General features: G+C 45.3%; 1 protein-coding gene across 1 annotated transcript in view; it reads right to left on the bottom strand.

Annotated features, from left to right (window-relative positions):
• LOC131264141 (laminin subunit alpha-1) overlaps window positions 1–13,194 on the bottom strand; it is a 94,230-nt gene that overhangs the window by 50,183 nt on the left and 30,853 nt on the right. Inside the window, exons 4-9 of the mRNA XM_058266429.1 lie at window positions 8,141–8,461; window positions 6,914–7,210; window positions 5,330–6,846; window positions 5,157–5,267; window positions 4,119–4,299; window positions 3,680–3,866 (exon numbers count right to left, since the gene is read on the bottom strand). Coding sequence (XP_058122412.1) covers window positions 3,680–3,866; window positions 4,119–4,299; window positions 5,157–5,267; window positions 5,330–6,846; window positions 6,914–7,210; window positions 8,141–8,461 — 2,614 coding nt within the window. The remainder of the gene's footprint in view (window positions 1–3,679; window positions 3,867–4,118; window positions 4,300–5,156; window positions 5,268–5,329; window positions 6,847–6,913; window positions 7,211–8,140; window positions 8,462–13,194) is intronic.

Here is a 13,194-nt window from a genome sequence, read left to right as displayed (position 1 = left end):
ATCTACTTTGATGTGGCGAGATCGCCTTCAATCATCTTCATGTCGCTTTTTTTCCTCGCCCGTGCTCACCTTTCACGATGATGAGACGATGGAGAATGCTTGAAGGAGTTAGAAAAGAAAGCAGAAGTTGAATAAAAATCGTGGCCGCCGGGCGAAGCGAGTGGACTCATTTGGAAGCTCGAGCTTAGAATTGCATCGATTCAAGTGTTGTGTGCAAGTGGATGATGAAGTTGAGCGAGATTCGGCTTCGATTGAATTTGCTACACTTTTCATCCATCATTTTCCCGGCGTCACGTTGCTTCCCTACGGTGGGGGATAACATTTTCACTCGGCTAATCGATTTGGTTACACAATCAAAACCAATCAAGGGTCAATAGCGAATAAAACAACTCTCGCAAGAGGCCAGTGAGAGCTGCGTTGCAACACCGACCGTCCGATTTCTCCTTCTTCGGGCATCTTAATGTGCATTCGTCTTGCCAAAATAGAAAGCCCATCTACCCGGGGGAAGACGACTGCCAGCATTCTTTGACCGATTCCCTCTTTCTCTTTCCACCTGGTTTCCATCACACCCTTTTCCATCGCACCTCGGTCCGTCCGGGAATCGTATATTAATTTTATTCAATAAAAATTCCGCTAAGTCATTAGCTTATAATTGATTTATTATTAATTTTCATATCAATAGCGTACGTGGACGCGTGTTCGAAGTCGAAACCAGCCCGAACCGTCAGCTGACTCGGGGATGATGATGATGATAAAGTTGTACGTTTTATAAACATCCTCCTTTCCCGTTACCCGTTCTCCTTCTCGGTGGGATGTGGTTGAGTTTTTTGTCTTTCTTTCTTCATCTCATCGGCTTTTTCTATCCCTCCCCACCGCCACATTTTCAGTTGATCTCGCGTTTACGCGTTTTTCCCCAAGGAGCTTCGTCAGGATGTCTTTCTTTCCACGTCCCGCTGTTTCTTTTCTTCACTCTACCGCTTCCCCTTTGCTTTCCCTTTCTCCCTCAATGCTGTTCGTTTCGTTACGATTCGATCGAGTCAGCCACTTGCAAGTCGATCGATTTTCCTCGCCACGATAAGTGATCGCATCCGGGGGGGGGGGGACCACCGCAAGTCGACGACGGGGAACAAAAAACAAATTACTCATCACACGATGACGGCGCGGCGGGCCTAGGCGTGATCGAGACGGGTCCACACCAGCCTCGGGGCACGGCTCGAAAGCCGGGCTGACCACACACGGCGCGCGCGTCCGCGCCGGTGGCCCCCTTTCACGAAGCGTGGAAAATTGCCGAAGCCTCCCGCAACAGTCGATTGCGAAGGCCAGGCGCGGATTAATTCCCGCCGTTTGGGGGCAACCTGCGTCTACGCAGCGGTTTTAAAGGGGTTTTTTTTTCTCCAACAGACGCATCTCGCGTCCCCCTCGTTTCTCTCCCTCTCCATCACCTAGTCCTTTATCTGTAAAGCAATCGGAGCGCTCTATTGACCATCCAAAGTAAACCGCACCTCGTGGCGGCTCGTCGCGAGGTTGGTTGGAATGGGGGAAAAAAATCAATCGAAAAACACCGCCCCATTGACAAACGTATGACGAACGCGACGTCCACCAACCACCAATCTTTTTCTTTTTTTTTCTCTTAAAATTTCATCTTCCTCCGCCTTGGCAGCCATGATCTGTTTGCGGAAGCTCGGGAATTGTTTGCGCACACCGGTCCGCGAGCAAATCGGCTCTTGACACATCGGCCCACACGCACCCTCTCCACGCGACGCAGCCTGTGTGTTGACACTTTTGGAGTCGGAAAGGGCTGCGCAACCGAAAAAAAAACTGGGTAACCGTTTCGTACATCAGCCTTTTCAACACCAAATGCCTACCGATGGGAGAAAAAGATCCACCACCAAGTGTGGTTTTAGAAAATAAAATAAAATCGTAACTTGGTTGACGAACGCTAGCGATCGATCGGTGAATTTCCTCTGAGCAGATTGAAACCGGAACCGTTTCTGCTCGATTTGGTTGAGCCATGCCATCGGATGTAAATTTTGCCCAAAAACACATAAACCTCCGACCGAAACCCCGAGCAGAAATCGGAGCAAAAAGAAACTTCAAACGTCATTAAACCACAAAAAGAAACAACGAGGAAGAAGTCCCGACGCTTGACGATACGAGTAAAACTTTTTAATTAACTCTCACGAACGGAATTCTTCGGAGTCGCTTTAAAAAAAAGCGATCGCCATCGAAATGATGCTGCTGCTGCTTTGCATGCTCCGAAAATAATTACCTCATCGATCAATCAGCCAATTTTATGGCTCATGTCTGGTTCATGCACTCGTGCTGTGGTCCCTTCCCCTCATCTCTTCCCCACTCACCCCTTTAGTCGTCTTATTTTCGGCGATGGTTTGTTGACTTTACACGAGCTGACGGTTAAGCGCCACAACGTGGTTTAGTTTTAAACGTTTCACACACACGTTCACGGTCAAAAGGGATGAAACGGAAAATTTGGAGCATCTTGGCCGAGTGGTCGGTTGCATCCTGGAGCGCAAGACGGTTTATTGCGTTTTGGTAAGTGCTGTGTAAAAGTGACCGATAATTGAGCGCAATCTTATACGCCGAAGTATGTTATTTGACACGCTTGTACAACGGCATGTTTCAAGGCTATTAAGTGAGTACTAATGATGTTGCAAAATTTCATTACATTCTTTCCTTGGGAACACAAAACGTTACTTTGAATTAAAAATTAATTAAATAATTAATCATCGGTTGGGAGTCATAGTGTTTTAAAAATGAACGTAAAGATCAACCGTCTTCTAACAGAGCAACTCAAAAGACCAGCGACTAAACGCATCACTCCACTGCAATATGGCTTGCAACGGCGCTTGCAACATATTATGCACCGGCACGAATAAGGGAGGAAACAATCGCCCCTCGAATACCGATCAGCACTCCCACCCTCGGACCGTGTTCCGATACCCATCGATCGCCTCATGCCCATGAGTGGATTTAATAACTTCATAATCAATAAATTGTAATCTACGTAAAAGGTAATAACGATAACAATAAAATTAATCTCACCGCCGGCGCAGCCGAGCCTTCGAGCTCTGGCGAACTGCACCGGAGTATTCCCCACCCCCCTCTCATTCCCTCCCCAATAAACGTGTGGTAACAGTCCTGAACCATTTCTCGAGCCGAGCAACATTCCCCCGATCGTCCCGCTGTTTGCCGGTGGGAAAAGGAGTTTTCTCATTTCGTGGAGGAACATTTTCATTTAATCGTTACTATCACCGATCGCTATCGACGAACCCACCTCGGGGCATTTGGGGAGGGGGAGATGTCCCGCGGGGTGTGGACACCACCTGGGCAAGATGAAGGACTCCGTTCAAGCTGTCGGTAAATATTGTGCATGCACCGCGGACCCCGGTATCGGTGCACGATCAGCGAGCTGTCGATGGTTGTTTGAGTTCCGATTCGTTTCGCCGACTTCCGGCGCACGGGATGGACGTTTTGCAAATGAATGATTCATGATGCAATTCGTTCGTTCCGGGCCGACTCTCGACACCCGGCAGGACTTAACGCCACTCGAAATGGGCTGATCGAGAGGAGGAGGCCCCGATCGAGTGGTAACCGTGTTGTGTTAATTTGTCACGGTCTCGGGTGGGCGGGGAAAGGGAAGGAAAACGGGGCGCGCACTTACCTTGGCAGGCATCCGGTTGCTCCTCGGATAGGCCGAAGTACCCGTCCCGACAGTGGCTGCAGTGGATGCCCTCGGTACCCACGTTGCACTCGCACTGGCCGGTCAGCGTGTTGCAAACCTCGCTTGCCGATCCGTTCCCATGGCACGCACAGGCCGGACAGTCGAGGTCCAGATTGCCATAGCCCACCTGCGTTCAGGAAGCGTAAGAAAGAGAAGAGATTTGTATGAAATAGCTATGAAAGAAAATTTAAACGACGTTTTTCATGTCATGAAAAACAGAAATTGTTTATCGTACTTTAAAATATTTTTAAACCACAATAAGCTTTTAAAGACTTTTCAGAAACTTCTGCGAATTAAATTCCTAAGGTTTTTTCATTCATTGACTCAAACCGTACTTAAAACGAAAAAGTTTTACAAAGAAGCCCCCTAAAATACTTACATCACACTCGTCGCACCGACGTCCACCGTAGCGGGGCTTGCAGATACACTGGCCCGTCGTCACGTCGCACACATTTTCAAGAGCACCCACTTCGGAGCAACTGCACGGTTCGCATCCGTCGTCCGGAATGCCCCAGTAGCCCGTTTTGCACCGTTCGCATCGCCATCCTTCCGTATTTCCTCTGGAGAAAGAGAACAGATTCATCAATCAATAGAACGTTCGCATTCTTGTTTTGAAATTTGTATAAGTATTCTATTCTATTCTACTGACACAATTTTTTTTTTTCAACAAGCTTATCTTTTAATATGGCAGGTTCTAAAGTCAAAGAACCTTGAGGTAGATCAATGCTTTCCCAAACTGCAATTCGTATAGATTCACCAGTTCATTCCACTACTGAAATATCAATCAATTGTAACTAATAAATAATAAACAATTAAATTTCATAAAATAGAAAGTAACTTAACTTTTGAACAAGCGTAAAACATTACTCTCAAGAGAGAGAGTATAAAACATAACTCATTTTTCCACCTCTTCTTAACCGAGCATCACCAGAGCGTCAAGTTAGTTTTTGATATTCACAAAAACTCTTTGTTAAAAATTAAAATTCTCTAAACGGTCTCCTAAACGGATTGAACCGAAACATTTTCATGAAGTAAAAACAGTCCGAGAGAAAAAGAAAGGAAATGTAAGAGAGATAAGAGTTCAAAACGAATGTGATTGAACTTGACCAGAGAGGTTCGTGAATAGATTAAAAAAGAAATAAAATTGAATGACTATGAAGTAAAGGAAATTTTCAGAGCAATGATACATGGAGATCACGACTCTAAAGGGGTTTAAGAGAGTGTAAGTAATTAAAAAAAGTTTTGTTGGTTAACAACATCTAATAAGTTATTCATGTTTTACTTTGCAACTCGATTTTCCTAATTTTCTTAACTTTGTTGTTCAAATAGCAAACCTTTTCGTTATATCGTCACAGACATTACGCTCTTATATAGACTGTTATACTTATACATTAAAAAACTGCTGAGCTCGACTTACAAACACTCAATGCACTGTCCCGTCTTTGCATTGCACGGACCTCCATGACACGGACAGGGAAGACACTGACTGCCAATTACGGTGGGTTCTCCATAGAAGCCATCATCACACCTTAAAAAGAATATGACAGATTAGTTCTTAAGTTCCTTTCTTGTAGAGGCTTACACACTTACAGCTCGCAATGATCCCCAATGTACCCGACGGGGCACTGAGTGCATACGTATTCGTCATCTTCAGCTCCACTCTTCGATTGACAGTTGGGTGAGAAGTTGTTCTCCGGATCTTCCAAAGGACATGCACACCGTTTGCAGTCACTCTGGAGGCCGGTAGTAGCGTTGCCGTAGAATCCTGGCAGACAACGCTCGCAGTTCGTGCCGACGGTGTTATGCAGGCAGGTGCCACATGCTCCCGTTTCGAGATCACAGCTGGCCGCGTGTCCATGGCACATCGAGCAGGGGATACACCGACCGATCCGTTCGTGAGTAACGCTGGTTTCGAAGATGCGTACGTACCCGAAGGCACACTCTTCACACGACAAGCCTCGGTAGCCCGCAGGACACTCGCACTGTTCGATGAGACTTTGCGTGGACCTGTTGCTTGAGTCGCTTCCGGTGAACAGTTCCGCTACCTCTAGCACACTCTCCACCTGATCGGTGTGGTACGTTCCTCGGAGCAGCACAGCCTCGACATCGGTGAGAACCGCCATAAACTGGGTACGAGTGACTGGATCTCCGTGGTATTCCGTCCTCCGAAGGCGGGTGATGATATCCTTCACCGTTCGCGGCACATGATACCAGTTGTCTTCCTTGAGTGGGACGTCAACAGTGGCCCCTCCGGTCTCATCGTAGCTCTCTTCTCCATATGCTATCTTCATTCCGTTACGACCGACCAAAACGAGACTTGGTCCCACGGTCGGTTTCCCGCTCGTATCGCCTCGCACCGTGATCCAGATCATCTTGAACGTAAGGCGCGTCCCGTAACTCTTCAGCAGGTTGCCGAGATAACCCTCCGGAGCCTTCCAGTAGACAGCCTCAGTATCTGGCATCTCGAACATCCCGAACACAAGGTAGCCGGTCTCATTATCCTTCGTCGGTACGATTCTCTCGCTCATCGCCAGGTTGGTTACGGTCCAGCCTAACATCGTCTCGTAGCTAGCCGCTGCCACCTTCGCTTCGCTACAACTCTGGCCCACTCCGGAGCAGTAGCACTTCAAACAACCATCCGATTCGACCGCTCCAAGGGCGAAATATCCTGCGGCACACTGATCACAACGCGAACCGACGACATGTGCCTTGCAGGTGCAAACCTCATCACATTGCCTTCCGAGAAGCGTACCCCGAGAGTCACATTCGCATTTGGTACACCGTTCGCCTGAATATCCCGGGAGGCACTCAGTGCATCGAGGACCCGTGAATCCTTCCCGGCAGCGACACTCTCCTCCCAACGGAACGCAATCTCCCGACGTTCCCAGAGTCGAGCAGTCGCACGGAAGACATGGTTGTTCATGGCTCGGAAGTCGATCAAGTGGACGAAAGTATCCCGGAAGACAACGCTCGCAGTTGATTCCGGTGGTAAAGCCGGTGCAGTTCTGACACACGCCCCCGCCGCTCATCTTCCCACGGATGCTTATACTCAGGTGCTGCTCGTCCACTGTCTTATCGTAAGAACAAGACTTCGCATGACCGTGGCACTAAAACGAAGAAAAAGAAATCGTAAATTGATTAGCTTATCCAAAAGTGTTTCACTACCCGTCTTACCTCACACTTCTCACACTTATTCGCCCCAACTGGCGTCCCGATCCGATACGGTCTCTGGTTGTACAGCGGACAGCAGCGATCGCAGTGGGCACCGCACGTGTTGTGCACACATTCGCACTGCGGTTGATTATCGATGTTGTTGTCGACCGTCTTGCATTTACCGGCATGGCCCGAGCAGAAACACCGGCCACCGATACGCAACGATCGGACGGTGTAAAAACTGCGTTTCGCAACATCGAACAGCGAGCCCTCCTGGTGCGGTGCGGATTGGATTCGAAGCAGACGTATCCGAACGAACTGTAAGGAATAAAAGTAAAATATATGAAGTTGTTATTCTATTTACTCTAAAATAAATAAAAAAGAACAAATAAAATACAATCACAAATTTTGGAACTACTAAGTTTGCGGCTTTTTATCACTTTTTTTTTGTTCATCAGATAATACATTTACGTGGCTTTATCCCTATTTTTGCTTTGCTATAACATTGTATTGAGATATTAGAACCTCTACCTCTAACATGAATAAAACAGCAATAAATACGTTAAATGATCGCAATGGCGTTTCAACGCTACTTTCTTGATTCCATCATCGAGAGTCAATCAAACTAACGATGCAATTAGCTACCATTATCTCTCCATCATAATAATCCAATCATAAACAACAATAATCATAACAAAAACAAAAATGTTTTTAATTTTTTGAGTTCGTTACAACGCAAAATAAAATTTTTACCACTCCAAAACCCCGTTTACTTTTCAAACCACCTTCAACCGTCAAATCAACGCTTTGCGTATTGCATACCTTGCAGGCGCATCAGAACCATGTCGATGTCGAAGTCGATTTTGAGAAAGTATGCAGAGGTATGCAATTTTTCCAAAACATCAAAGCAGATGGGAAAATCTTACTTTGAATGAAGCTGTGTGTCTTTTATTCGAGAAATCACTTATCCAAATTCATTTTTGTGATCAATTTATTTCAAATTGTGACTAAGCATTTGAATCACCAAATCCAAAACTTTGTTAAAAAAACCGAACACACCGACTCTTCCCAGTAAAACTCTGCCTAAAGAAGGTTTCAGGGAGAGTCTTATTTACAATAAAAAGAACAAATCATTATTGAGCATTATGGATCCCTGGCAGACACATGTTCGGTTGTGTACAGCATATTAATTATCCCTTTGGAATCACAGCCGATCTTGGACTTATGAAAGAAACTTTTTAAACTTACCCGCGCGAGTGTAAAGTTCTGAAGTTCGGGTGATGTCGTCTTCTCACTCGGTCGCCCGCTGATCAGGGAAAGGTTGATTTCGCCGTTTTCCGCCGGTTCGAACGATGAAAACTGCGTCGAGCAGATCACCTCCGAGTCGCTTTTGAAGATGTAGTTGGCGCTGTAAGCCGGCAAACCGAAACGTTCTCGGCATTCGGCGTCGTCGGAAGCGAAGTACTGCCACGGCTCGTATGACCGGCCGTCTATCGATTTTTCCAGCACCCAGGCGGCGGGTAGCGGTGAAATGGCGGCACGCATCGTGAAAAACACTATCTGAAACAGCTGAAATATAAAGAAAACGAGATGCAAAAGGAAGCATGAGAAGAATGTACAGTGTGCACGTTTGGTGAGGTGCTTGTAAATGAAATTATTCAATCACTTGCTACCGTGAGGAAACGTTCAAATAGTTGGAAATAGAGAAAAGGAAGACAGGTTTACCGGCCTTCTACATAAACTGCAATTGAATGTGCAATAAAAATGTTCCGAACACGGATAATTGTAATGGCATGCTCGATAAAAATCGTTCGAAGCGAAGGCATGTGACAACAACGGCAAAGTATTTTAATTTGATGTTAAATTCGAATCGACAATACCTATGTGAAACGCTTTGAAGCGTTGTTCGAAAATTGCTGTTTGCTGTGTTTTCTTAAGATAAACCAAGTGAGTGGATTAAAATAAATCCCTTAAACCCTTGTTAGACTTATCGAATATTGTTAAATAAATAAATAACGAATTAATTAGTCGATTGTATCATTTAAGCCTTCATATAACTTATGTTATACACTGCATTAACTATAACTTTCACAGAATATGTATTTTCTTCCATAAATGTTTGAATTTCTGTTCAATTATCTATCTTTTACAACTATCAAACGTTTTGTAGATGGTTAAAAATGCTCTTCGATTGCACTGTTAAACATGTGCGCTTTTCCATTGAAATAATCGATTTGCCTTCATGCTGCAACCCACCGGTAACCCTTAATTGGCTCACAAATAACACCCACGACACTTTTCCCGCTTTGGAAATCTGGTCCGATGCAGTCCCAGCATCGACGTTGGTGGGTCTTCCGTCGTTTTCCGTAGAACACGTGCAACTGGCGCAAAGCAGAAAAAAAGTCACCAACTCCCCGCTATCAGAGATTCCCGGACGCTTAGGGAGCGCATACGGCGAGTATGGGTAGCGTAATCTGTTTGCCCGTTTGCGGCACGGAAAAATTCGTTTCTAGGGTACCCGCGGCCGGTACCATTTTTGGCCCGAACAAGCGACATGTCGGTCATTATTGTAGGAAGGAAAAACGAAACAAAACCGGCACAAAGCTGCATCGCCGTGCCGTGCTCATCTGGAGCAGCCGGAGTCGCCGGAGGAGCCTGCTTCCACCTGAAACTGATCGCGAAGATGGTGGCCACGATTTTTCGTCTAGCAGGAACAAACGAGCTGCTCCACCGCGCAAAACCTTTTTTGCGCTGTGGGCAACGTTGGGGGTGCATTTTTTGAAAATAATTAGCTTCAATCATAAAGTAGCTTCTAGGAGCCCGTAAAGGAAATAGAGCTCCGGCGCTTCAGTTGGAAGGGGTGGCGGAATGGAACCATCGATCCGGGGGTGGTCTAAAGTTTTCCCTCACCTTCCAGCCAGCAGTATCATAAACATCCGCCCGGTCTCGGGGGACTAGGCCTCGGCGGGAGCGATCTAGAGTGCGGACTGGATGGACTGCTGACGTGTACGAAAGTCGTGACATTCTCGCAGCAAACAATTATTTTGCTAGAGCCATTTATGGTCACAATTTAAAGGAGAAAAGTTCACGTATCGAATAATGCGACCGGGGAAACCGCGTCGGAGTCGGGTACGGTACTCGACGGCGCGATTCCAGACATGACCATTTTCGTTACGAGCCTGCACAAACTCGGACCAGCGACTCCAGCTGCATCCCTCCAGATAGTTTTGGGCCGGTCGTACGATCGGTTGTCAAGAATTATGTGTAAATCAAGCGAACGCGACACAAGTCGGCACCACTTCGCCGGCGAGGGTGAGTTAGGCGAGACGAATCGGAAAACCCTTTGCCTCGCCCTCAAACATGCGCTGCTTAGAACATTCCGGGCGGACTTACTCACGGCGGACAATTTGTGCGATGTGTGGAATGATGAACATGATGTTTGACTGTCGGGTAATGTCGGTCCGCGAGAAAACGAGTGTTTTAAATCGATAGACGTTATTCCGAACGTGAGAGAAAGAGTAGTAAAGTAAATCACATTGCTTAAAAATATAACAATAAAACAGTGTTAACTGTAAAAATTATACCAACGATCAACGAAACAAGAATCTGTCTTTTAATGCAAACGAATGATTTAAGCTATAAAAGTGCCTGACGGTTTAAGTTAATTAATAATTCGTTTCATGCATATTTTAATAAAAAATCGCAAGCATTGCTAATGCATTACAAACCCTTTTAAATGACTTTAAATTCTAAGAATCGAAACGATAAACATCCCATCAATCTACCCGGCATCTTCACTCAATCAGTGAACCAATCAATCTCCGTAGATCGAAGCAATTTCAGTGCATTTTTCCAAGAACTTGCGATCCGATCGTGTCCGCGCCCCATCCTCGATGCAGTTCCGGTGTGAAGTGTTTCCCTTTCTGCGCGTTTTTAACTCTCAATCAATCCCAGGCGCAAAACGCCTCCGGTAGATCAAAAGACTTCAACCAGCGGGGCGGCGACGAACCGCGCGATAATCTTAACGAGTTCACCGATACGCCGCGGATGGCGATCGTATGAAGATGTTTTCTTCGTATGGCTCTCGTCGTTCGGTACGGCAAAACAGCTTCCCGTTTTTAGTTTTTGTAATCCCTTCAAAAAGCTCCTCTTCGGAAAGTGGGTCACTGATTCTTTTCTCCGTCGTACGATTGAAAACCACTATGACAGAAGCCTGCCCGGCTGAACAAAGGTGAAACCATTAGGGTAAATGCGTACGCGTTCCACCTTCCGGGGGAATGATTATCGCTTCAAATGGACACCAGGCATGCCGGCGCGGACCATTGGTCCCGATGGCATTGTTGAGGACCTTTCTGTTTGACGAAAATAACCATTCATCAAATGTTAATCTTTCAACAAACGATACCTTAAACACCATTCAAATTCCTCGGAGGTTTTCTAGTGCCTCGGAGCGCAGTGCAATCCTAATTGTGGATTGCGTGGTCAGCTTACAAAGGCACTAAACCCTGCCTTGCACAAACAAATTGGACGAAAGCCATAAACATCACCGTAGTTTGAATTTACTTAGAAATTGCCGCCATTCATGGAGAAGATTTTTTTTAGTTTTCAATTTATGAATAGTACAAATATCATTTGCTCGTTGAAACAGAGTCTCAAAAAAACTACACACACACACGCAAATGAACAGCTAAACAATCAAGACACTCCTGTTACCTAGCGTTGGGAGGAGATAGATTTTTGTAAACTTTTTTCCGAACCCATCGTTTGTGCACTAAATTGTTCTTTCCGATGGCCGTAGGGTCACAACATTCCAACCTTCGTTAACCACCACCGTTTGGTGAATCATAATTGACCTTAGGGGAAGATCTTTAAGCAACATATACAATAGACCGGCGGAGTATTCCTTGTTTACACGATTCGTTCAACAACTTTACTAACCGTAAAAATCAACAAAACAGAACGCAGGGCGCATGGTCCGTTACTGCTGTTCGCTGGGAAATACCACGAGTTTCGGGCTTTTCTCGGAAATGCACTCATAGCGCCACGACGGGTGGTTGTAGGTTGTGTATAATTGTATGGCTTTAACAATCAAATATTGATTTGTGCTGTTTGAGGAACTTGAAAATATAAATATTTTTAAAAACGAATTTCTTTTGAAATATCTTAATCTTATCCTAACAAATATACATATTTAATAAATTGAGTGTAGAAATTTTAGTTCAGTGAACATTGTAGGATTTTAAAATTTCTATTGACCTTGGCTTGAACTAGTTTGATTAATAAGTTTTGCTTCATAACAAGTAATTTTCAGAAGTATACTTAAATGTGCAATCAAAGTCCCGCTAGATAAATCATGAATCAGATGAAAAATTGAACTTCATTAAAGTCCTTTAACCGTTTACAAAATTGTCCATTAATGGTAGAATTGGCTAAAATAGAAGTATATTCATCATAACTATCATTCCTTCGTAGAGAAACAATATCGATAACCATAATAACCGTAATGACATTGGATTCAGTTGCACCAGAACCAGCAACTCCGGGATACTCCAGGCATAAAAGAAAAGGCTTTGCATACCCGTTCCGCTCTGGATGCACCTAGCGGGTATGTAAATAAATACTCCAGAGAAAATGAACTGTTCCCCAGTGATCGAGTGAAGGGTGTCCGGGGTGCACAGTTGCATTCCAGTGAAGTGTTTTTCTTAAAGAAAGTTTTTTTAGCCGTCTTATACCTACGACACCCATGAGGACCTCCTTTGAGTAAGGTCTCAATCGAACGTTCGATGGAAGGTTTTGATTTAATTCAATTGCGCTTCAACCTTCTGCTCGCGGGCGATCGTGAGTGAACGGGGCAAGGGTGGGGGAAAAAATCATCAACGGCTCCCGTCGGTAACACCTCGATGCATCGGTGCAGTCGGAGGCCGTCCACCGGTAGCTTTTCCCGCCAGCGATGGACGTCAAGCGGCGCTTACTAATGTGCCGGCCCGTAATCCATGATTAGCAGATAAACATGCGAATTATTTCAACACGTTTTATCGCCAAAACGCATTCGATTATCTCGTCGCTCGATCGATGGTGTGTTTAGGTCTGGCAGCGCAAGCCGAGAGCTATTTTCGTTCAACATGTCCATTTTTTTTGCGGATTAAATATAGAGATGTTAGAAGCACGGTACAAACCGGTACGAGGCATTGGCCGGTTGAAATGTGTTATGAGATAGCATTTATGTAACGTGTTTGCTGATGGTCGGATTAACATGTGTTATTATCGATGTTTTACAAGCAATATGCTGGTTTGTATAATAA

Source organism: Anopheles coustani, chromosome 2, assembly GCF_943734705.1.
Source record: "Anopheles coustani chromosome 2, idAnoCousDA_361_x.2, whole genome shotgun sequence".
NCBI classification, from domain to species: Eukaryota; Metazoa; Arthropoda; class Insecta; order Diptera; family Culicidae; genus Anopheles; species Anopheles coustani.
The sequence above is the reverse complement of the archived record's forward strand: the minus strand, read 5'-3'. Positions and strand labels throughout refer to the sequence as shown.